Below are 23,929 nucleotides of genomic sequence, written 5' to 3'. Positions count from 1 at the left end.
CAACATTGCCGAATCCAGAGAAACCTGGATTCCCAGCTCTTCAGAAACATCAAAGATCTGGCCACACGAAATCTGCATTTCCCAGGGCGACGCCTGGCAGCAGTGTCCCCACCAGGGCGCGGGCCCCAGGACACAACATGGATGTCCAGCACCGTAGGGCCCTGGTGTCTCTGCCCTCCCCATGGCGGCACCCCGACCCCAGGCCAGTGCAGACAGTGGGTTCGAGCTGGAGGCTGCAGGGTCATGGCCAGGCCTCGAGAGCCCCTCTGGGTCCTGAATGTTTCCTCCACAGGTGTCCTCTGCACCCCCAGCTGCTGGCCACGGGGACCCAGGCTGCAGTTTCCAGCTCTCCTCAGCCCTCCCTGGCAGCCTGGCCTTCCCCATTAAGGGGCAGCCAAGTGCCACTGCTCAGCTCCAGCATGGATGGCCCCTCCCCACTCCCTCAGCCCGTTCGGGCCTGCCCCAGACATGGCTCTACTCACTCGGCCCCCTCTGTACTCACAGGAGCCCGGGGGTAGGGGCAGGGGCCTGAACGTGGAAAGAGGGCAGGAGACTGTTTAAATCATCACTGTCCCCCACGCGTGACAACAGGGACGTCTGAAGGCAACTTCAGCCCCTCTGCGGGGCAATGGCTTGTGTGGGTGACTCTGAGATGGCACCGCCCTCCAAGCCCGCACCCCAAGTCCAGCCAGGTCCAGCCAGGAGCTCAGCCAGGGCGCTGCAGCCAGGACTCGGCCCCTCCATGCCCCGGCCTTCCGTGAGCAGAACACAAGCACCTGACAGGCTGTGCAGAGGATGCTGGGCTGAACCATGCTCCCTCACGCGTGCCCAGGCCATGCAGAGGACTCTGAGCTAAACCACCCTCCCTCACCAGTCCCCAGGGCACTGATCCTGGGGATGGGTGCCCCCCAGGCATGAGCCGAGAGGGGGGTCTCGACCCCTGCTGCACTGGCCCACACAGTAGCCTTGCGGTGGGGGGATCTGGAGGCCGGTGCCCCCCATGCTGAGCACAGTACAAACCCCCATTTCAGGCCTCAGATGGGGGGGCAGGAAGGTCAGGAACCGATGCTCCAGGTCTCCCCTCTGTTCGGTCAGAATGCAATGAATCCCGAGCCAAGCCCAGCACAAAAGCCGTTTGTGGGAATAAATCACGTAAGACACATGCTCGTCTGTTTAAATTACAAACGCTGATGCTGTTATAAAAAATAGTGGCACGGCACTTTTTATTTTCTTTAATCAGAAAAATAAGCCCTGCGCTTCTGGGATGGAGGCCCCAGGTGAGCACCGGAGGAAGGGGCCTGGGTGGGTGGGGAGCAAGGGGGCCCAGAGGCCAAAGCAGATGCTGCACCAGAGGCTGGTCAGGACCCGGGAGGGCCTGCGGGGGTGGGGTCCTCATGAGCAAGTGCGGGGTGCTGGAGGTCAGCAGCTGCCTGGCCTGGGAGCCAGGGACACCCATCCCCTTCCTGACACCTGAGGCAGCCCAGCTAGGCAAGACCAGGCCTGCAGGACCAGGGCCTCCTGTCACTCGGCGCAGGGGTCCAGGTGGTCAACGCTGCTCTCTGGAGGACCACTGGATAGAGCCTGCCCAGCTCCCCTGAGGTCTGGAGACAGTCAGAGCCCCCCCCAAACACCCCCTCCCTTTTGGGTGAGTGGCGTGCCTCAGACTCCAGAAGACTCTAGTGGGGCTGCCTCGAGACCAGGTCCTGAGGGGGTGGCAACACCTGACCACAGGTGGGGGCCGTGGAAGGGGCAGGGATGGGCCCAGGGGTAGCCTTGTAGTGTGAGGTGTGCCCGACTACATGTAGGTCAACAGCCAGACGGGACGCTGCAGGGCGCTGTGGGGAAGTCAGAAGAAGGCGCTGCCCACCCTGTGGGGTCCCCCTCGCCTGGAGACCCTGCAGGCAACCCTTCAGTGCATGCCCACGGGGGTGGTGGAGGCAGAGTCCTGAGAGGTGGGGGTGGGAGCCTCCGGGTCCCCTGCAGGTCCTGACCCACCAGATGGGCCCATGTGCCCCCTGTAGCTTGGGGGCCCTGGAGGTGGACACCAGCACCTCCTGACTACCAGGGGGAGGGCCTGGACTGAAACCCACACCTTCACCATTCGCCACTGGGCCACTCTGCAGGAACTGCAGCACCCCATAGATCCTTCATACCCAGCACGCCACTCACTCTCACACCCTCTCGCACGCATGCACACACAGCACGCACACACCAGGCTTACACGCTCCGCACAGGTGGCACGCCAGGGGCAAGCGTGCACGTAGACTCAGAGATGCAAGGACAGTATTGGCAATTCAGAGGCACAGAAAGACGCTGAGGGGCCCCCAGCAAGGTCCCCGCCCTCAGGGGCTGTGTTCCCCTCCCAGGGCACGCACACCACAGGCAGCAACGCGGGTGGGGGCACTGTGACACCAGTGGGGGGAGAGGGAGCATGGCGGGGCGGCAGGCAGACGCGGGTTCATCTCTCCTCCTGGTGTGGTGAGCCTCAGCCTGATCACGGCACTGTAGGGGCTCCCGCCTCTGGCCGAGCCTCAATTTCCAAAGACAAACAGCCCAGCCCTGTCTAGACAAGGCCTCAGGCTAGTCCGGCAAAGCATCTCCAGCCCGAAGGGCAATGCGGCCTTGGCCCTCGGGGCCCTGCCAGGGTGCAGATCACACTGGAGTGGGCTGGAAAACCCATATGGGGAGGTGCCTGCAGGCATCAGGCTCCAGGGCTCACAGATGGGGCCTGACGGGCCATCCCGGGGGCACAGGATCGGGTCCACCGGGACCGCAGGGGCCGGCAGGGATGGCCCAGGGCCAGGAGCGAGAGCCGGGGCTGACGGGCCGGCACCAGATCCAACAGGGACCGCCGCGGCTGGCACAGGAGCCCCAGGAGAGGCCGGCAGGGTGGGCCCGGCTGCCCCAGGAGTGAAGGGCGATCGGGAATGGGGAGCAACGGCTGGGGTTTGCAGGGCTTGTTGGGGCCCATGAGCGGCCGCAGGGGCTGGCAGGGCTGCTCTGGGCCCATGAGCGGCCGCTTGGGTGGGCAGGGCTGCTCCGGGCCCATGAGCGGCTGCTTCTGCTGCCTCGGCCGTCCCGGGCACAGGAGTGAAGGCGTGAGTGGGCCGGGCTGCTCTGGGGCTTCCACTAACCGCTGGGGCTGCCTGGGGCGCAGCAGCGACCGCCGGGGGCGGCTGGGCTGGCCCAGCAGGGACCTTCGGGGCTGGCCGTACTGACACGGGGCTAGGAAGGCCCGCCGGGGGCAGCAGCACTGTCCTGGGAGGAAGCTGGCGGGCCGTCGGCGTGGTCGGAGGGTGAGGAGTGGCCGCGGGGGCTGGTACCGCTGGCACTGGGCTAGCAGCGACCACAGGGGCCGGCTGCGCTGTCCTGAGGATGCCCTACCGGGCTGGCCACAGTGACACGGGCTGGCCCACGGCCGCAGGGGCCGGCAGCGGTGCCACAGGGTCAGCAGGGACCGCAGGCGCCTGCAGCGGTGCCTTGGGGCCAGGAGGAACCGCAGGCGCCGGCAGTAGAGGCAGGGGACCAGGAGGGACCGTGGGGCCAGGAGGGACCGCAGGCGCCGGCAGTGGTGACACGGGGTCAGCAGGGACCGCAGGCGCCTGCAGCACTGTCTGGGGCCTGGGAGTGCCCAATGCGGCCGGCAGGGCTGGGCCGGGCGTGACCGCTGGGGCTGGCAGAGCTGATCTGGGGATGGAAGGAGCCGCTGGGGCCGGCAGGGCTGACCGGGGCCCAGAAGTGACCGCCGGGGCTGGCAGGGCTGTTTCAGGCCCAGAAGTGACCGCTGGGGCCAGCTGCGCTGACCCAGGAGTGGCCGCTGGGAGGGCTGGCAGGGCTGCCCAGGGTCCGGGAGTGCCGACGGGGCTGGGAGGGACCCCTGGGGCTGGCTGGGCTGGCTGGGCTGGAGCTGTTGCTGGCGCTGGGCCGGGCCGTTCTGGTCCCAGTGGCTGGCTGGGAGCGGCCCCCCTTCTGGGGAGCACACCTGCATGGAAGAAAGAGCACGTGTCCACCTGGGCAGGTGTCACCGCCCGCGGAACCCCCGTCCAGCCCGGGCCCAGGAGGCATGCTGCCCTTCTCCAGCAGCCCAATTCCCAAGGGGGCCGAGGGGAGCCGAGGACACCGCGCAGAGCCCCACCCTGGAAGGAAGGCGCACACCAGCGGACCCCCGCGGAGGAAGCAGCTGCAGGCTGAGCCGCACCCAGGACAGAGCCCCACGCGCTGGGGAAGCCCCCACCTGCTCTGACAGCCCCTCCTGGGCAGGAGGCCCCTGGGCAGGGCAGGCAGAGCCCTGTTCCCAGCTGGGCCACGCACCTGACCACTGACCACAGTCACGTGCCTGCAGCCACTGCCGGGACCAAGTATTCCCTTCCCCACGCCGCACACGGAGCGGATGGCGCTGCGTGTGGACAGGACAGCTCTTGGCAATGAGCCTGGACCCCCTCCTTATAGACACTCTGGACACCTGTAGTCGGCGGAGCCTGATGGACACGGCAGGGAAACGGGGCCGGCCTATCAGCTTGGCGCCCCAGCCCGGAACGCGCGCCTTGCTGCCCCAGACAGGCACCTCTCCTGCTGTGGCCCTGGGCACGTCACAGCCCCTCCGTGACCCAGCCAGCTCCTGCCTCTGCTAGGCCCCAGCCCTGTCCACGTGTCCTGCACCCCAAGCCTGACAACGATGGGCGCGCTGCCAGGCAGGCCCGGGGGCCACGTGGCGTGGTGTCCAGGTGCTGGCATGGCCCTGGGGCGGTGAGCACTGACCCGCCGCAGAGCTTCTGGTCAGGGAGGGACCTGCTCACCTGCTTGGAGGGCTGCAGTGGGATCTTCCTCGCCCCATCGCAGGCGGGCTCGAGGTCCTGCCCGGGGCTGCCTGCCTCCAGGGGCCGCCTGTTCTCACTGGGCTCCGCGGGGGGGCAGGTTTCCGACTCCCGGGGCTTCTTGATGAGACGACGCTCCCACTTCTCCTTCCGCTCATGTGGCTTCAGGGCCATATCCTTCTGCAGGGAGACAGGGAAACGCCAGTTAATTGGCGGGATCCCAGGGCCTTGGGCCCAGGACAGCACCTGGGACAGCACCCATCTGAGCAGCTCTTGGGAAGGAGCCTCCCCACTTGGGAGGGGCACCTCAGAGGGAAAGGAAGATGGCTGCTGTGGGACGGGGGATGGGAGGGGAAGGAAGATGGCAGGTGAGATGCTGCTGCGGGATGGGGGATGGGAGTTTCCCAGGGCTCAGCCATCGAAGGGGCCAGACGAGAAAAAGCTTAGTCTAGCAGGGAGTCTCCAGTAAGCTTCACAGGAGGCCAGCCCAGGGCTGCCCAGGACTGCCCCTCTGAGCCCTGCTGAGACCAGGGCTACCTTTCAAGAGCGAGTGCCCTGCAGTGGGGGCCAGGGACCACAGGAGCCTCTCCAGGGGACACCCAGGCCCCACAAGAAGTGCTCCCCCAGGTGAGAGCCCACAGGAAGTGCTCCTCCAGGTGACACCATATTCCAGAGGGCCTGAGGGGTTCTGGCCAGTGCTCCCGGACGGGTCTGTGGATTTGGGACAGAGATGCTTCCCCGTGTTCACCTTTGGGCTACCAGACCCTGGGGACACCCCCAGGCCCCCTGTAAACCTGCTGGCCTCCCCTGGTCCCCTCTCGTCCCATCTCGACTCCTTCAGAGCACCTTCTAGCCTGCGGACAGCCCCAGGACACTCCAGCCTCCACCCTGCCGGTGGACATCGGGCAGCCCCAGGTTCTGGGGTCCCCACCTCCACACTCGATAAACCACTAGTAAGCACCTTCTGTATGCTGGCTCAGCTCCTGGCACCAGGGCTGGTGCAGACAGATACGGAGCATCAAATTTAGGGTCCAGAGGAGCCAGCCGGCCAGGGAGAAGCGTCCACGAAAGGACAGAACCCTCTCGGGGAGGGCACAGCTGTGAGGAAAACAGCAGCAGTGAAGCCCAGGACAGAACCCATGTCAGAGCTGCTGCCAAGGACCCTGGGAAGCCACTGGGGAGGATCCGCCCCCACGGAGGGCCACAGTGTCCCTGAGGAGGACCCGCCCCCGCATAGAGCCATGGTGTCCCTGGGGAGAAGGACCTTGGCTGTCCCTCCGGTAAGGACAGACGACAGAGACAAGAGCCATGGTGGTGCCGGCCACGCCCTCCCCGGCTGGGCGCCCGCCCCATGACACAAGCGCCACCCCCACCAGTCTGAGCTGGAGGCCCTGAGAGGCCCAGCAGCGTTTCCGGGCCCCCTGCCCACGAGGGCTGATCCTGTCACTCCAACTCTTTGCTGTTTCCGGCTCCAGGAAGACTCCTTGCCTGCCCGAGGCCCAGCTCCCGCCATGTGCTCTCTGCAGAGCCACCACTCAAGGCCCAGAGCCCTGCTGTGAGCGGCCTGCTCCTGCACAAGCCCGAGAGCCCATGGCCTCCAGAGTTCCTGCTCGCCCACCCAGGATCTGTCAGGGCTGCCCATCCCAGGCAGCTGTGGACGCAATCTGCTAACACTGCAGAAACGGTTCCCAGTGAGCTCTGAGGGTCTCAGCCTGGATGAATCAAAGGCTGCAGCCCAGAGAACGGCTGTTTGCAGCGCTGGATCAAAAGCAGGAACAAATCAAGGTGTTACCTTTCACAGTAACCAGGAAACCTGCAAGGGCAGCCTGCCACGCAGGGCACCACTGTGCTGGGATTTGTCTTTCTACTGGGCAAAGAGTCAGAGGGGACAGGCAGAGGGCAGATCTGAGGAGGCGGGACCGGGTGGTACCCTCGGGGCACAGACGCTCCCCCAGGCCCGCTCCACACCTCTCCCCATCGCCACAGTGTTCACAGCTGGCCAGAAGGACGCATGTGTCAAGGGCAAATTGTTTAAATTTACCACATTTTCTGTAAACCTGCTCTAGTGTTACTCTGCTTTCAAAAAAATATAAAGATTTCTGCCGGCCCCTCCTCCCATCCACAGACCCACCCTCCAGCTCCCTCCCCGCCCCAGCCACAGTCACACCAAGTATAAGGCAGTTTCCTGTCCCGTCTGACCCCCACCAGAATGTCCATCTGTCCTGCCCCCTGCTCAGCCCCAGACAGGGCTCACAAGCGCTGCTGAGCGAACATTCTAGAGAACAGACAGCATGGGGTGGGTGCCCACACCGAGCAGGAGAGGCCTCCGACATCTCCGGCTCCAGGCGCAGCCCCTGCACCCACACACCCCCAGCCAGCACTGCAGCCACGCTCACTGCAGAGAACAGAGGCCATTCCCAGGAAGCTCTGGGAGGGCTGTCCCAGCACTCTGCTCTTGAGATGCCAGCCAGCGCTTCGCCTGCTACCTTAAGACGGTGGGAAAGGTACCCAGGCCTGGGAGAGCCGTGCGGCTGGCCCCTCTGCTGGTCACTCCGGGGCTTTCCAGGGTAAGGCTGGCCCTGTGGGCTTCGCCTGGCAGGTTTCAGAGGCCCCACAGCAACGCCACAGCACTGCCCTGCCCAGCTGCTGAGAGAGGCATGACCAAGGAGGCCCAGGCAGGGGCCATTGCCAGCCCCACCGCTGCACCCAACACCCCACTCTGCCCAGTCGCTCAGTCACTCCACGTACACCTGAGGGGTTGGTGGTGCAGCTCAGAGACCATACAGCGTCCCGTCCAAGGCCACCATGACAGGCAGCAGCGCGGTCACCCCCGCTCCTGTGAGGACCGGAGTTCCCCTTGGGGCAGACCACGGGTGGGGGTGGGGCCGGGACAGGAGTCCAGGCCAGACGGGGGGCAGTCCCCAGGGACTGAGGAACAGTGCGTGCCCTGGGCAGCCCCAGTGTCCTCATTTGTAAGCTAGGCAACAGCCCCACCCCATGGGCGGTGCCAACCACCACACCAAGGATGCCTGGGCTCCATGGAAGGAAGGGCCCAGAAGGTTCGCACGGGGAAGTGACATGAGCTCCGGATGGGGGCCCTGCACCAAGCCAAGGAGACCAGCGGCAGCCGCGCTCACCCACGTCATCGTGTTCACCGCAGTGAGGTCTGTGCCAGGTGCTCTGGTAAGTGGTGGGACAGGCCCCGCTTATCTTTGTTTTTGAGATGGAGTCTCACTGTGCTGCCCAGGCTGGAGTGCAGTGGCACGATCTTGGCTCACTGCAACCTCTGCCTCCCGGGTTTAAGCAATTCTCCTGCCTCAGCCTCCTGAGTAGCCGGGATTACAGGTCACCACGCCCAGCTAAATTTTTTTGTGTTTTTACTAGAGACAGGATTTCACCATGTTGGCCAGGCTGGTCTCAAACTCCTGACCTCAGGTGATCCGCCCACCTCGGCCCCCCAGAGTGCTGGGATTACAGGCGTGAGCCACCGTGCCTGGCCTGGGCCCCGCTTATCTAATCCACACAAACAGGACCCCATGAGTTGGTCGCAGTGACCACCCCAGTGTCGAATGAAGACACAAGAGACACAGAGAGGCCTGGAAAGGCTCCAGGAGCTGTCCCCAGCACCACCCACCACCCAGCCCAGCCCTGGGGTGCCAGCCAGGGCCGCCAGCCAGGGCCGCCTCAGGCCACTGTCCCAGCTGCAGGAACCCCTGCTAGGCTGAGGCAGCGGAGGCCTTGAACCCCCCACAGGTGTGCAGTGCACACCTGGGTCAGCACACGTGGCACCACACCTGCGCACACAGGGGCCCTCCAGGAAGGCGCAGTGGAGGCCCTCCCTGCGCAACACCACTGCCCTGCAGTGGCGCCAGCACCCCCAGTAGTGGCTAGGGCCCCAGACCTCCCTGCTCCCCTCCCAGGAGGACCACCAGGGCTGGGCGCAGGCTGCCGTGACATTGCTAGACAGATTTTTCTGTAGCAATTCTATGCGACTGCTTTTGGCTCTCTTAATGTCATTACTATACAGCACCAATAACATTCGTAATCGCTACAGTGAACCAGACACGGAAAGAAAATAATTCTACCTCAGCACACACAGAGCCCTGCTGCCCCCTCTTTGGGACGGGGCTGCCTGTTTGCACCAAGGCCTGGCCCACCCCCTGCAGCCAGGTGGCCACGCCCTGCTCCTGAAACCACAGCAAGGGCCTCTCCCCTCCTTGGCACCAGGCAGGAGGCTCTGGAGAACCGCCTACCCAAGACCTCACCTCCTTGGCAGGCCCCTCTGCTTCCCACCTAGAGTGATGACCATGTTCCCCTGGGCAAAGTCAGGCCTGGAACCCCCAGGGATCTTCTCAGATGGGTCGGAAGCTGCTCTCCATGGGGGCAGGGGGCTGAGGGAGCCCCCGGGGGTCTTCTCGGATGGGTTGGAAGCTGCTCTCCAGTGGGGGCAGGAGGCTGAGGGAGGCTGCAGCTGCTTGGCTCCCAGAACCTTGTTGGCTCACACCTTCGTCAGGCCTGTCTCTGTCATTCCAAGAGCTCAGGCCCAAAGCTCAGAGCCTCTGACTCTCAACTGTGTTCAGTCTGGGTGCAAACCCCACAGCTCTCCCTGCAGAGCACCTGAGCATCCGCTCAGTGCCCAGCTGGCATGGCTGCCCCCCATACCCGGGACCTGTGGTGGCCTGTGCCCCGACATCCTCTCTGCCTTGGGTCAAAAGCTGAACAGAAACTGGCACAGGAGACCCTACAGGGAGCCCCACCCATGGCCCCATGTGGGGACTGGGTCTAATTACCCCTCCAGCTGCGAAGGTGGGAACGGGACCCTTTCCCACCATGACCCATCTCCCCCTTGGCTCACACTCACTTGGTGGGCGACAGCCCCCACATCTCCCCCCACCCAGGGCGTCCCATGTCCAATGTCGCCTTGGCCGGTTTTTTCTCATGGGGACCCCACATCACGCACCCACAGAGACTGCCCCGGCAAGCCTCACTGACACCTCACTTGTTCCAGAGGCCTCCAGGTGGTGCCCAGCTGCTCCCATGGCCTCCAGGATGTGGTCCTGCGGGCTTGCGGCTCTCGCCTAGCAAGGGACCAGCAGCTGGGAGCTGGGCTGCCCCTGCAGGACCACCACAAGCATGGTGGCTGCTGCCTCTCGGGGCTGGCTGAGATTCCCAAGCACCCAGTGACGGCACGTGGCTGCACTCTAGGGGCAGGGAGGTAGGGTCAGGGCTCCTGGGGGGTGGGGTGGGAGGCGGGGCACTGTGAGGCCCAGCTTGGCCGTTACTGCTGCACCCCACCCCTTGGGAGCTGTGGAAGCTGTGGCCTGGCCCTGTGCGGGCCGGGAAGAGCTACCTGCAGACAAGTCGGAGACCCAGACCATTGGTGACGGTGTCATGGAGAACAGCAGTGCTGCCTGGGATGGAGTGGTGCCAGGACGGGTGTGAATGCAGGGGGCACAGCAGGTGGACAGGAGAGGGCGGGGACAGGAGAGGGCGGGGACAGGAGGGGGCGAGAACAGGAGGGGGCGGGGACAGGAGAGGGCGGGGACAGGAGGGGGCGGGGACAGGAGAGGGCGGGGACAGGAGGGGCGGGGACAGGAGGGGGCGGGGACAGGAGGGGGCGGGGACAGGCAGGCATGGGGATAGCAGGCTTGAGGCCTGAAGCAGGGAGGTGGGGGATGGTGTGAGGGGCAGGCTGGTGTGAGGACTGCAGTGGAGCTACTGCTTGGCCCTGGTTTTATCCCAGGGTTCCAGTCCAGCCACGCCTGGAGAACCGTCTGATAGGGGCTGAGCCTGGAGGGTGAAAGAGGCTGCCCAATCACCCTCTGACCAGCCCGACTGGGAGGCCACTGTCAGGTGCCAGGCCTGGAGGTCAGTCCTGCTGTGCACTCGGACGTTCCTCCCTCCAGCTCCGATTTACTGGAAGACCACGGATCACACCTGGCTGTGGCCCGCAGTCTCACCCTTCAAACCAAAGGCCTTCCGCAGGATTCCTCTGGGTGGCCATGAGGGCCGGGGGTGGAGGGTTGAGGCGGCACCAGGGAAGATGGCCCAGGGTGGCAGTTTGCCAGGAGGGAGGTGACAAAGGGCTGGAGCCTGCCCCGGCCACCAGTGGGGTCTGCCAAGGATTCTAGAAGGGCCCCCAGAAGGACGGACCACACCAATGCTGGCAGGTGGGGGAAAGCAGGCAGCTGCCCCCTCTGTCCCTAAGGAAATGGGGGGCTGCCGCAGGTTGGGGCATGAGGACACATTGGGATGGTGGTCAACACACTGAGTGGGACGCATCACTCAGACCCGGGAGGTCAACTCTTCAAAACGAACATATGTCCAGTCCATGCACTCTCTGTACAAACAGACTTCCTCACAATAACGAAAAGAATAAAAGGAAAGGCAAGTCATTTGGATTTAGATTTAGAGGAAGACAACAGAAAGAAGCCAGGTGCTGGAGACGCTGGGCAGGTGAGGCTGTCCCCAAAGGGGGGACGCAGGGCAGGACCCTGTGAGCTGAGATCTGGGCAGTCGAAGGAAGGAGAGGAGCCACGGGCCTGGGTGTCCTGCTCCCCGCCAGCTCCTGCTCAGCCACCCTGCATGCTGGGCCCTGCTGTGTGGCCAGCGCTGCTGGGACGAGGAATTCACCACTGGGGTCCCACCCTCTCCAGCGGCCCCTGTCCTGGCCCCTCCCCTCACTGGCCCCTGCACAGGAATGGGCCGTGCATTTGCTCACGGCAGCCCCTCTCACTCCTGTCCAAGGCCTTGGGCCCCGAGCGGAAGGCAGGCTCAGGCTTCATTTCCATGGCCCACACTGGCCCCTGTGAACTCATGACGGCAGTGAGGGCACCCAGCGCACCAAGCACTGGGGCTGGGCTTTGTCAGCCCACACTGGTCTCTGAGGCTCCTGGCCCTGGAAGCCCCTCCCCCGGCCATAACCCCTGCTGACAGCTGCCACTGGCGATCCCACGCAGCAGCCTGGGACACACAGAGCTTCTTCCTCAGCCATGGGGAGGGCGGCCCGGGCCCACGCTAGCCAGGTGTTGCTAAAGCCACAGGCCTGGGGCGCGAGGACCACAGGGGCAGCCGCCACTCGGCCCCAGCTTTATCCCGGAATTCTAGTCCAGCTGTGCCCACAGAACTGACGACCCCCGGGGCTAGGGGCTAGTAGGGGCTGGGCTCCCAGAGTGAACAGGACCACGAGGCCGACCCACTTCTGACCTCAGGGCCCCAGGGAGCAGAGTTGCAGGGGGACCAATGTAGCCCCCACCCAGTCCAGTCCACGTCAGGGGCCCGGTCCACATCAGGGTCCCCTCCCTGGCAGTCGCTGCAGGCCCCTTGGGCTCCTTCCCCGCCCAGCTCCTGGCCACATGGTCCCTGGGGAGAGGCACGCAGCCACGCCGGCCACAGGACAGGGTGCGAGGGGCAGGCGAGTGAGGCATGGGATGAGGGTCTGGCCGAGGACAGCCAGAGGCCTGCTGGGGTATGAGCAGCAGCAACTGGGGCAGGGGCCAAGGGCTGTGGGGGACACTGCGGCAGGAGAGGTTAGAGAGGGTGGGGCTGTGGCAGGGCCTGAGCTCCCTGTGAGGACAGAGACTGTTCCAGGCTGGACGGAGTCTGCAGGGCCTGGGATCCCTGTAAGAGTGTGAATGGGCTGTCCCGGGCTGGATGGAGTCTGCAAGGCCCTGGGTTCCCAGGCAGGACAGCAGCTGGATGAGGTCGGATTCAGGAAACTACGGACTGGGTGGGTGGAGGGGCCAGGACAGGGGATGGCGACAGGGCCAGGACTCCCTGGAGGCTGGTCTGGACACACAGCAGGACCGGCTGGCCCTATGGGGGACAGAGGACAGGGAGCAGAGAGGCCGGCCCCATGAGCCCAGGCCAGAGAGGGGCAGCCCCAGCCTCCAGCCCTTGCCTGAGTTCTGATCCTGCTCAGCCACTCGCCAGCAGTGTAGACACGGGAAGCGACTGCACGGCTCTGTGCGTCAGGTTCCTCACGTGCAGCATGGGGACAGCACAGCACCCACAGTGGGGGCTGCCGAGAGGAGCAGGTGCCATGCACATGAAGCCCTGGAGCTGCACCTGGGCCTGGAGCCGGGCCCCGCTGCCTTTCTGTCACTGTCACGGCCGCTCATCAGCAAGGCTCGGTGGTGGGGCCGCGCGTAAGCCTGGGACACACTCGGCCGCTCTGCTCCCTAAAGCCGCCCAGCCAGGACCAAGTTCTCAACAGAGGGAAGGTGGCGGCCACAGACTGGGCAGGTGTCCCTCTGGCCTCAGTGGGGCAGGGTCACGGCATGCGGCTCCCAGCCCCAGACGCTTGATGGCTCCCGCAGAGTCCAGAGGGCAGTGCCGGCGCCTCCTGAGCCAGACACCACGGATTCCGGCCAGAGGGTCCCGGGTGCACGCACATGGTACACACGTGGGCTGGGAAGACGGGCGTGGAGACCTTCACACCCGTCTGGGCTGCAGAGAGCCTGGTAGCCCACCCAGCCTCCTCCCTGACGCCAGCACAGCTCTGGGGAACCCCATCCACCCCACAGGCCAGCTCACAAACCAGATCAGCACAGCTCTGCTGCGCCAACGGAGCTGGGGCTCAGAGGCCGTTCTGTCCCTCACACTCCTGAGGGCGCCTGCCATCCTCCACAGGTACGTGGAACCAAGTACCCCATTTGCCCTGAGTCCCCAGAGCACCTGATCTCATGGAGTTTAGGTACTGCGCAGCGCCCCACCCCCCAGCCCTGCAGCCCCCCAGCCACAGCCCCCAGCCGTCTCCAGCCTGCCTGCCACCGGCACCCCAAACCTGTACCACCTGCTACACGTGCCCTTCCTGACGGGCTCTCGGGAACCGCCACGCCACGGTGCTGCCCCTCACAGCCTGCACTCCTCCCCAGAAGCCCTCATGGCCTCCTCTGTGACTCCTAGTCTCCGACGACAGCCTCTTTACTGCCATCCCAATACTCACTGGCAACGGGGCCCGTGGGTGTATCTTGGGGGCTGGCCCAGGGCCTGGCACACAGCCAGTGCTCAATAAATGCTTATAGAGTCTGTCAGTGAAAGCAGAACAGCTTAGAACCCTTCCCTGCTGGCCAGCGGCTCACCTGGCCTCTCCCAGAGATCCAGCACCACCCCTGCCTGGCACCACCCCTGCCTGGCCGGCCCTTCCCTGCTGGCCAGCAGCTCACCTGGCCTCTCCCAGAGGTCCAGCACCACCCCTGCCCGGCACCACCCCTGCCCGGCACCATCCCTGCCTGGCCAGCCCTGGAGGCTCCACTGTGCAGCAGCAAGACCTGGGCAGAGCGTAGATCTGGAACGGGTGGGGCGGCTGCCGAGGCCGGATGAGGCCCACCAGTCCCAGGGACCAGTCTGACCACTCAAGCTCCTGGAGGCCTTGCAGAGCACTGTCCCAGGGGACAGCAGAGGTGGCAGGTACCCTTGGTCACATACACAGGCAGAAGGGGCCCAGCCTGCCGTGGTGAGGGCGGAGGAAGCCCGCTGAGCAGACGGGAGCATGGGCAGGTAGCCACGGGACCTGGCTGGGGTTGTCGGCCTCTCTGCCCAGCCCCCAGTGGGGTGAGTACCATGGCCAAGCCTCAGTTTCCACGCATCACACAGGGTAGCTGCAGCTGCGCCTCCAGCTGTCCTGGCCCACGGGGACACCAGCACCTGACGGTTCTTCAGCCTCCGGCCTCCCTCCCCTAGAACAGGTTGGCGGCCACCCAAGCACAGCCCCATCCAGCTCTGCAAGGCCCACCCAGGGCCGCCTGCTGACCAGGATGGGGGGCCCTGTGCAGTAGCACCTCAAGGGGCCCCGGTACCTCCCAAAGCTCCCAGGGGATCTGGACATTCCAGGCTGTAGAGCAGGAGAACCCAGACTTCCATAACCCACATCCCCACATGGGGGTGGTGGGGGCAGCCCAGGACAGGTGTGTGGGGATGGCCCATCCTCATTTCCCTGGAGGGTCTGTAGGACGAGAGTGGAGGGCTAGGGGCCGGGAGGGGTCGGCAGCCACAGATCCACTCTGCTGCGGTCCTCGACAGCCTGTAGCTCAGCCTCCAGCCAGGATTGGCCAGGAGGTGTCTGACAGGCAGGTGGCTGCTGCAGCGCCTCTGCAAGGGTGGCTGGGGGCCTGTGGGTCCCGCAGGCCTCCCCACTGGAACATTCCGACTGCTGTCACATCCCAACACAGCCCCCGGCCCCATGCCCCCCGCACAGGCCTCACTGTGAGCGAGGGGCCCGGAGAGAGACCCACACCCACACAGGGGGCACGTAGCTGTGGGGCTTGACAGATCTGGACGGCCGGCTCTCCCCGCCAGCCACCTCCCCAGGCTCCCAAAGTAACAGCAGGCACCCTCCCCAGAGGCCCTGTGGGCCAGCTCTCCCGGGGTGCAGTCAGCCAGGCTGTGACGGGCCCCCCAGCTCTCCCAGGGGTGCAGGCCAGGCTCAGCAATGGGCCTCCCAGCTGCTGCCACACGACCACTTCAGATGGTATACACTCCTGGGGTGGGGCCGGGGAGGACACCAGGCCCGAGGGGTCTCTAGGGGAGGCACATGCGTGGCACAAACACACACATCGCACGCCACAAGCCCTGGCCCTCCCTCAGGGACCTGGGGGCTGCTTAAATGCTCACCCTTGTTTAGGGACAAATGGCTTTGTCATGGGCCACATGGCAGGAGTCAGGGCCTGACCCTGGGCCACTAAGAAGGGTTAGATCCCCAGCCCGGGGTTGCCTCAGCAGGTGTGAGGCGGCGCCCTAGGGGTCCCGAGGCCCAGAGCCTGGATTCTAGCCTGGGGCCACTCACTCAGCTCATCTAGACAGGGGCAGGAGGCCTAGGGGCACGGAAGGGTGGTCAGGCCTGTGGGCTCCTGAAAGCAGGAGCTGAGGCCAGAGGGGGTCCTGGTGCCATCTGGGTAGGGGAGTATGGAGGGGGAGTCCGGAGGGAGGGGGCACTGAAGGGTGGTCAGGCCTGTGGGCTCCTGAAAGCACGAGCTGAGGCCAGAGGGGGTCCTGGTGCCATCTGGGTAGGGGAGTATGGGGGGGGAGTCCGGAGGGAGGGGGCAGCCTGGGACACGGGTCACTCAGGGACTCCTGGAGACTCAGGTGGGCTGGGCTCCTCCCGTGGCTGCCTCTGACTCAGGGCAGCCAGACTGGGTCTGCCCTGGGACCTTGGCCCAGCTCTGTGGTCCTCCTACTTAGAGGGCCCTCCTGACCCAGCCAGGCCACCCCGGGCTCCTCTCCCCCAGCCTCCACTCCTAGCGAGGTGGTCCCATGACCCCTCCCTCATTACCCGTGTCCCCACCCCAAACCAGGCTGACTTGGGGTCTATAACCGGTCACCAGTAAATGGGCTGGAGTGCTGGGACCCGAGTGTTCTGTCCAGGTGCTGAGAAAGTGGTTAATTCTTATGCCATTTTGACGTTACAGAAAAAAATGAAAAGTTCCCAACCAAAATGCAGCAAAACCAGCAGAAGCAAGACTACCAGACTAACTTTACTAGAAACAGGGTGGCAAAAATCCGAACCGTCGGCAAACAACCCGAAATGAGACTCCACCAACACAGCCCGCTAGGGCCACGTCCGGAGTTCAAGGACAGCCTGACAGCAACACAGGACACCGCAGGGCCTGGGAAGGAAGCGCGGGGCGGCGGCACAAGCTGGGTGAGCAGGGTCACCCCTACCTGATGCTGGACCAGAGATGGGTCCCCTGCAAGACAGAGCGCCCATCAGAATGCAGGGAAACAGGGAAGGAGGGAGGGACACAGATACCCACAAACAGCAACACCAATCCTCACGCTCTGGACACACTCACAAATCCAGCGCAGCCGCAGGGAAGCAGCAACGTCACAGCCATGTGCAGATGCCAGCAGGGCCAATGACGACCCCCTATGAGTCCCCTAGAAACTGCCTGTGCTGAGGAGAGAATCCAACAAAGTGCCCAGGTAGAGATGTCAGGTGGGAAGACAAACAGCAACAACCAGCCAGAAAACACAGTGAAACGAGGCTTCCAGAGTGACAAAAACACAAGCCCGGGTAAATACGCAACACGGGCCCCTCGGCAGGGAACAGACCCTCACAACCATCAGGAGCCTTAAAACTGCCAGCCACAGACAGCAGGGCCAGTTCTGGGCACTTCTCTTTCTCTAGAAAAGCAATCACACAAAGGCGGGATATGGCGGAAGTCTGGCGACAGACCTCCCCGTAAGGACAGCTGGGGCACCAGAGCCTAGTCGGGAAGGAGGATCTAGTGTGGGTCTGACTCCCTGCTGCAGGACTGTGCGGTGACTCACAGGGACCCTGGGAGACCCCTCCAGGCAAAGGGCAGCCGGCACCAGGCCCCAAACGCGAAGGTGCGCAGCACGTGCGGGCACGCGGCGTAGCCACGGCAAGGACAGGAAGGCCTTGGAAACCTGAGCCAAGAACTGACAGGCCCAAGCAGCCGGGAGGGAGGGGATGGGAAAGAGGGCCGGTGACTCCTGCTGTAACAGCCCCGACCCCGAGGCCAGCAAGCCACTGCGCAGGGGCCCCTGAGGGGCAGAAGCACAGGCAGAGGACGTGGAACCCTTCCCAGAGCCAAAGCAGGCCAGGTGCAAGCCCTGCTCCAGCCATGGCAGGGCCTGAGGAGCTGCTGGCCCCCAGACAGGGCCTGGACAGGTGGCGGGCACCCACATGGACCGAGGGGCCAGCGACGCTGCTTTCAGGGCCTCTGCGTCCACCTCCCCCGAGGGAGCAGCCCTTGCCCACAGCTGTGGGACTCTGTGGGAGGAACAGGAATCCATGCAGCTTCCAGGCAGCCCCTCATTGTCACAGGGCAGGCCCCGGCTCAGCTCCGCACCCCTGCCCCATGGCTGTGGGTAAAGCACTTCCCCTCTCTGTGCCTCAGTTTCCCCACCTGGAGACCAGGAAGCAGCCACAAGGAGTTCCTGGGCCGAAGCCTGCCCTCTCCCTGGCTCTCCTCACTGAACCCAAATGTCTGCGGTCTCAGCCCCCACCCCCATCTGTCTGAGAGATGGGCCAGGCATGGACTCACAGTGCCCCCGGCAAACTCAGCCCCCACTGGCACCACCAACAGTGTGGCCTCAGCGGTCCCCGGAGGTCCAAGTGACACTGTCAGGCCCCACACGCGGTGCTCGGCAGGCCGGGCCCAGCCCCAGCCCCCACATGGCCAGGTCACACTTCCAGCCCAGATCCTATGCCTGGGCTCTTGCTCCTGGAACCCTGGCCCCTCTGTGAGGCCCACTAGGGGCTCACAGAGAGACCACCTGGCTCAGCCTCCAGGATGCAGGGCAGGGCAGTGTCTGGGCCAGTCCCTCACACCCTCACATTCCCCATGACGAGCCGTGTCTCAAAACCTGTACCCTCCCCTTGGCCAAGGCCCACCGGCTCCAGGCTCACACCCTATGCCCACCAGGGTTCTGGGCCATTTTCAGCAGGGGTCACAGCTCGCCCATAGACAGCCCTGGGAGGCCGGGGGCCGCACACGATCAGTAGCCTGGGGTTTCTTAAGCACAACCGTCTGTGCAGGTTCAGCAGCGTTTTGGGTGCATGTCCTGTGGTTTATGCTGAGCAGAGAATGTGGAAGCACAGGCGTTAGAGGAGACCGCTGGCCACCGAGCCAGGAGGCTGGGTGCTTTCCTTCCGCCTTTATTCCTGGGACACACGTGGAGCTTCTGCGTGGCCCGTGTGCCAGTCGGGGAACAGCTCAAGCTCCAGCACGCACCTTCTTATGGAGCTTGACGTGTGGACCAAGTGAAAGTCACCAGGTGAAAGTGATTTGCTGTTTGAAAAATGCAAATTAACCAAAAATCACAGACACCAAACCAGAATGGTGGTGTCCGCCTGGAGCTAGTGGCCGATGTGCTCCCGGGCACCCTGCCACCTCCCTGTGGCCCAGGCGCAGCCCAGAGCACCATGGCCAGCGTCACTGGGGCCGAGCGGCCAGCATGTGGGAGTGGGCGGTGCAGCCCACTGAGCTAGGCAGGCCTGGCCTATCTCCCAGGAGACACAGGGACCGGCACAACCTGTTCTGTGGCCTGAGGCCAGATAAGGATGGCCTTTGCTATGTGGGAAGATGGGGTCTGACACAGCCCTGGATACACCTCTCAGACCCCAGTCTTCCTGGGAGGACCCCAGGCAGAGAACAGCAGCACTGACCAGGCACGTACGGCCACAGCACTGCTCCAAGGGTAGGGGGCTTCCAGTGTCCTCTGGTCAGTACAACCAGGGGACAGAGTTGTCACAGGAAACAAAAGGGACAGCAAGAGCCATGTTCCCAAGCACCCAGAGTCCCCGGTCAGAGCAAGAGCAGGGGAGAGGCCAGCGGGGCTTCCTCAGGCCTCCTGTCCCCACATACCACTGCCCCTGGTTACAGAGTAGAAAGTCAAGTGGGCTGGCTCAGGTCTGCCGCGCCGCCCCACCCACCCCAGCACACCCAGCCCAGCACGCCCCTCTGCAGGTCCTCAGCCCTGCCACAGGGCTCCCATCTCTATCCGCAGTTAATCATTAACGCTGTCTCCAGGGCTGCAGGCACACCCTGAGCCAGGCCAGACCCTGGCCCTCCTCAGCCCACAACCACCACCACCACCATTTAGGGAGTGCCTGCTGTGTTCACAGCACACACAGGCCCAGGACAAGCGGGGACTCCTCCTTCCCTACAGGAGCACATACAAATGTGCAGATGCTGGGGGCCTGCCCCGGGCACAGAACGGCCTATGTGTCCCACTCAGGGTACACAAAGGGGGCGGGGGCCTGCCCCGGGCACAGAACAGCCTGTGTGTCCCCCATCCAGGGCACAGAAAAGGGGCAGGGACCTGCCTGGGGCACAAAACAGGTACAGAGACCTGCCCCGGGCACAGGGCAAGGGGTGCCTGTTCAGACAGGCGGAGAGGGTGGTCTGCCTGGGGTCAGAAGGGGCTGCGAGTGGGGGTCTGCCCCAGGGGCCAGGGCTAGGGCCGAGAGTTGGTCCCAGCGCGTGTGGGGTCTGGGGTGAGGTAACAGGACTCCTGCAGGCAGGCTACACCTCCCCGGCAAGTCTACACCTGTGTTTGGTTGTTTATACCACTGCAGTGTCCCGCGGGCACAAGCCAGCCTCTGGGGTTACAAGGGCTTCCTCCAACTCCTGAGTGTCCCATCCTCCAGCATCCCAGAGTAGGAAGAGCCCTCAAGACGCAGGTGGGGGCAGAGGGACTGTGAGCGAAGGCGGCAGAGCCAAGGGCAGGCTGTGCCTCTGGGCTGGGTCCTGGTGGCCACATCTCCCTCGGTGTCTCGTGTGGGTGGCCTCGCAGGGCAGCGCCCGCTCACTCCAAGGCCGGACAGGCGTGGCACCCAGTGCTCCTTGCTCTTGCTCTGCCTCAACGGGGAGCCTCAAGGTCCCCATCTGTGGAATGGGGGCATCCAGCCCTCCTCGTGGGTCATTTGAGGAGTAAATGAGTTGATGTCTGTGAAAGGCAGCTCAGAACACTGCCTGATGGAGAGAATGCTTACTGAACCAGTCACTACTATTGATATAATTATGAATTATCTGAACTTTGGGGAAAAACCACCATACTTTGGCAAAAAATGTAGCCAACCAAGAGACACGTATGGGATGATCACGAGGTTATGACTTGTGCAGAAGCCCCGTACTTTCCCAGGCAGGCTCCGAAGGGCAGAGGAAGGGACATGAAACCACTCTGGGGTGCCGTGGCTGTGTTAATGCCACGCAGCAGCAGACTTGTCTCACTATGACCTGGGGGGCCAGCTGGTCTAAGCCGAAGTCACCAAAACCCACTGAACCCACTGCCTGCAGACTGGGGGCACGTGACCCTGCCAGAGCAGGTGGACAGCCAGTCAGAGCCGCTGCAGGCAAAACACGTGGGCCTGGGATTGGCCCTGGGTCTCCTGAGTACAGTTCGTCTCCTCACTCACTGATTCCTGACACACGCATCTGGGGCACTTTCTACACGTCGAGCTCTTCCCGGCACCAGACCCCATAGGAGACACACAGGACAGCACAGTGTCTGCTCTCTTTCAGCTTACAAGTTCTTGTGGGAGACGAAAATGGAGAGCAAAGACATTCTAAAACAGCTTCGCAGAGTGGGGATGACAGAAAGAAGGTGGGCAACATCGACGGGGGTGGGGGGCACCACTTCAGAGGAGTCTGAGGTGATGTTTTTGCAAAGACACAATGGCACCAAACATCAAGCAGACAGAGAACGGCAGGGTACAAGGGCTGACCCGCTCGGAGCAGTGAGGAGGCCGCGGTTAGGGACCCAGGAGGTGCAGGTGGGTGGCGACAGCTCTGGAAAGTGGGCATCGTCGTGGTCTCAGCTGCAGTGCAGGAGCTGAGCGCAGGGCCTGGCTTGCAGTACGTGCTCAGTACAGGTACAGTCTGTGTCATTATCACCACTGAGAGAGCAGAAGACAGCCCCAGGGCCATCCCGTCCCAGCACAGAGCAATGGCGTGTGCCAGGCCTGGAGCCATCTAATAATGTGCACGACAGAGGATGGCCAGCCTCTGTGATGAGCCTGGCCACCACCCACCCCGTCCTGGGCCCACAGGAGCCCCAGCTCTGTCCGTGCACTTGGGACACGAAGCCCCAGCTCTGTGTGTGCACTCGGGACACGATGCGGCACCTGTTCTGGGGCCGCTTCCCTGGCCACCGGCCCTGACCCAAGGCTCTCTACAGTCCCCAGAATTTGGATGAGAACTTGAAGAGGACTTGCTGCTTCAGGGGCCTGCAGTAGGCATCTCCCCTTTTCCCAAAGCTCAGCTTCTGAGACTGGGGGATCCCAGGCCATGGGCTCCCATGCCCCTGGAAAAGTGAGAGGGGTTGGAAATGGGGTGATTCTGGGAGTCAAAGTCCAGCAGATGAGGGTCCCCCAAAGTAAGTGCTGCACGGGGCACACCTCGCTGGGCGGGTCTCGGCCCTGGTGGAGGGCAACTTGCTAGCATTCCTGCCCATGCCAGTCCTGGGGAGACAGCGCCTGCCCCAACTCTCAGACAGCATTTAATTTCCTTCTCTGCTCAGCTGAGTTCATGTAAGAGGAACAGTATTTGCTCAGCAAATATTGTCCGTCAGCCAGACAAGCAATATTTTTGGCCAATCTATTAACCATGCAGCAGGCAGCAGTCACCAAGAGGGGTCTTGAGATTAACCCTCCTTCTCCCCTTCTCAGCAGAACCCTCGAAGGGAGGAGGGAACAGGATGGCCCGCGGAGTATCCATTTTATCACCACCTCCCTAAGATCCAGCACTGCTCCCTAGCACGTCCTGAACCAGGCAGAGCGATATGCCGGCCACAGAAACACAGCTGATAAAAGGCCGACGGTGCTGTCAGACAACCCCCAATTTCGAAGCGTAGATTTTTTTGCCTCTGCAACTCAAAATGTCCCCAAACCCACCCGACGCTGCTGGGTCTTCCAGATGCGACAGTCTGGGCGAGCGGTGGGCACCCAGGGTCCCTGGAACGGGTACCAAGTGGCCGGGGCTTCCCTCAGGGCTGCCCACGGCGCGGGCGGTCGCAAGCCCAGGGGTCCCGGGATCTCCCGACGCGTCAACTCCGGGCCCCGTTCTCGCCTCAACGCCTGCGAAGCCGCACCCGTCCACCTACCTCCAGGGCCTCCAGGGTGCTGAAGCTGGCGATGGCGAAGCCGTCGATGACCTCCTCCTCCTGCGAGCTGGACTCGCGGCGGCGGCGGCGCGGGGGACGCGGGGCGCGGGGCGCGGGGGCGGCGCCTCGGGGGGGCGCGCCGCGGAGGCCCGCGTTCTCCTTGCCGGGGCTGGGCTCGGGCTCGTCGCCCGACGACGGACTCTGGGCGCGGGCGTCGCGGGCGGCCTCCCGGCGCCGGCCACGGTCCCGCTGCGCGCGCGAGCGCCGGCTCGGGCGGACCTTGGCCTCCATGGCGGCGCGTGCGCCCCGTCGGGCCGGTGACCTTGACGCCCCGCGCCTGGCTCGCAGCAGGCGGGCTCCCTTGGCTACGCGGCGCCGCCGGGCTGAGTGTGCGCCGCGCGGGCTCGGGCCCTGGGCGGCGGCGGGCGGCAGGCCGGGCCGGGCATGCCGGGCGCGGGGGGCGGCTCAGCCCCGGGCCCGGCGCGGCCTGGGACCCCCGGCGCGGGCGGTTGGGCGCATCGGCGGGGGCGGGCCCGGCGCTCAGCGGCCCTCGGCCGCCCCCCCGGGGGCGCGCCCCATGCGCGCGGCGCGGCGATCGGGCCGAGCGGGCGGGGCCGGGCGGGCGCGGCGGGCGGCAGGCGGGCAGGCGGCCGGGCTCCTGGGCACCGGGCTCGTGAGGCGGCGGCGGCGCCCCGAACAGATAACAACTGACGCACTTCCGCCCGGCTGCGCTCGCCAGAGGAAGTGAGGGCCGCCGCGGGCGCCCGCGCGCCCCGCCCCGACCACGCCCCTGCCCCGCCCCGCTCATAAGGCTCCGCCCCCTCCCCGCACACGCGGCCCGCCCCGCTCACGAGGCTCCGGCCCCTCCCCGCCCCATTCACGCAGGCCCCGCCCCCTCAGGCTCCGCCCCCTCCCCGACCCGCTCACGCAGGCCCCGGCCCCGCCCCGCCCGGGCGCCCCCTCTCATTCAGGCCCCGCCCCACCCGCAGGTGCCCGCCCTTCGACCTCGCCCCCTCGCCGCGCCCCTCCCCGGCGCCCCGACCTCCGCTGCAGCCGGCAGTGATCCGCTCGGCTCCTTCATGGGAGGGCGCTGGGATGCCGCGGCCCCTCCGTGGGCACCTGCGGGCGGCGCTCTCCAAGCGGGAGGCGGGGGCAACGCCGCCCTCCTCTGCAGGACGGGGGTCCCCGGTCTCGCGGAACCGAAGTCCTGCCCTCGGCGAGCGTGGAAGGGACGGGGAAGGGGCGGGGAGGACCGGGGGAGGGTCCTCGGCCAGGCGGTGCCCCCTCCCCGCGCCCCCGCGGACCCTCCCAGGCCTCCTAGGATGCGGGAGGGGTCTGCCCGCGTCCCCGCCCCGCGCCACGTGCCCCTAAGTCCCACAAGAAGGCGGCTCCCGCCACCGAGACCCCCGGGAACGCGCCCAGCGAGGCGGGGGCTGCTGCCAGACACGGAGCGCAGTGTGGAGGGCGGCGCGGGCAGGAAGCGCACGGAGGCGGCTGCGGGCGCACAGGGGCGGCTGCGGTTGCGAGGCAGGCGCGGGGCGAAC

General features: G+C 65.0%; 1 protein-coding gene across 17 annotated transcripts in view; it reads right to left on the bottom strand.

The window, feature by feature from the left end:
- Positions 1–23,106, bottom strand: part of FBRSL1 (fibrosin like 1) — a 97,244-nt gene extending 74,138 nt beyond the window's left edge. For 4 of the 17 annotated variants that reach the window (XM_063786174.1, XM_063786173.1, XM_024348172.3 and 1 more), the window contains exons 1-2: positions 22,386–23,081; positions 4,797–4,994 (exon numbers count right to left, since the gene is read on the bottom strand). In XM_063786174.1, coding sequence (XP_063642244.1) covers positions 4,797–4,994; positions 22,386–22,676 — 489 coding nt within the window. In that variant the 5' untranslated portion in view covers positions 22,677–23,081. Of the gene's footprint in view, positions 1–1,191; positions 3,983–4,796; positions 4,995–5,775; positions 6,905–22,385 lie in introns of those variants that run through there. The other 13 variants (XM_024348179.3, XM_024348170.3, XM_024348173.3 and 10 more) reach the window with 9 other exon arrangements.
- Between the last annotated feature and the right edge of the window lie 823 nt (positions 23,107–23,929).

This window comes from Pan troglodytes, chromosome 10, assembly GCF_028858775.2.
Source record: "Pan troglodytes isolate AG18354 chromosome 10, NHGRI_mPanTro3-v2.0_pri, whole genome shotgun sequence".
Lineage (NCBI taxonomy): Eukaryota > Metazoa > Chordata > Mammalia > Primates > Hominidae > Pan > Pan troglodytes.
The sequence above is the reverse complement of the archived record's forward strand: the minus strand, read 5'-3'. Positions and strand labels throughout refer to the sequence as shown.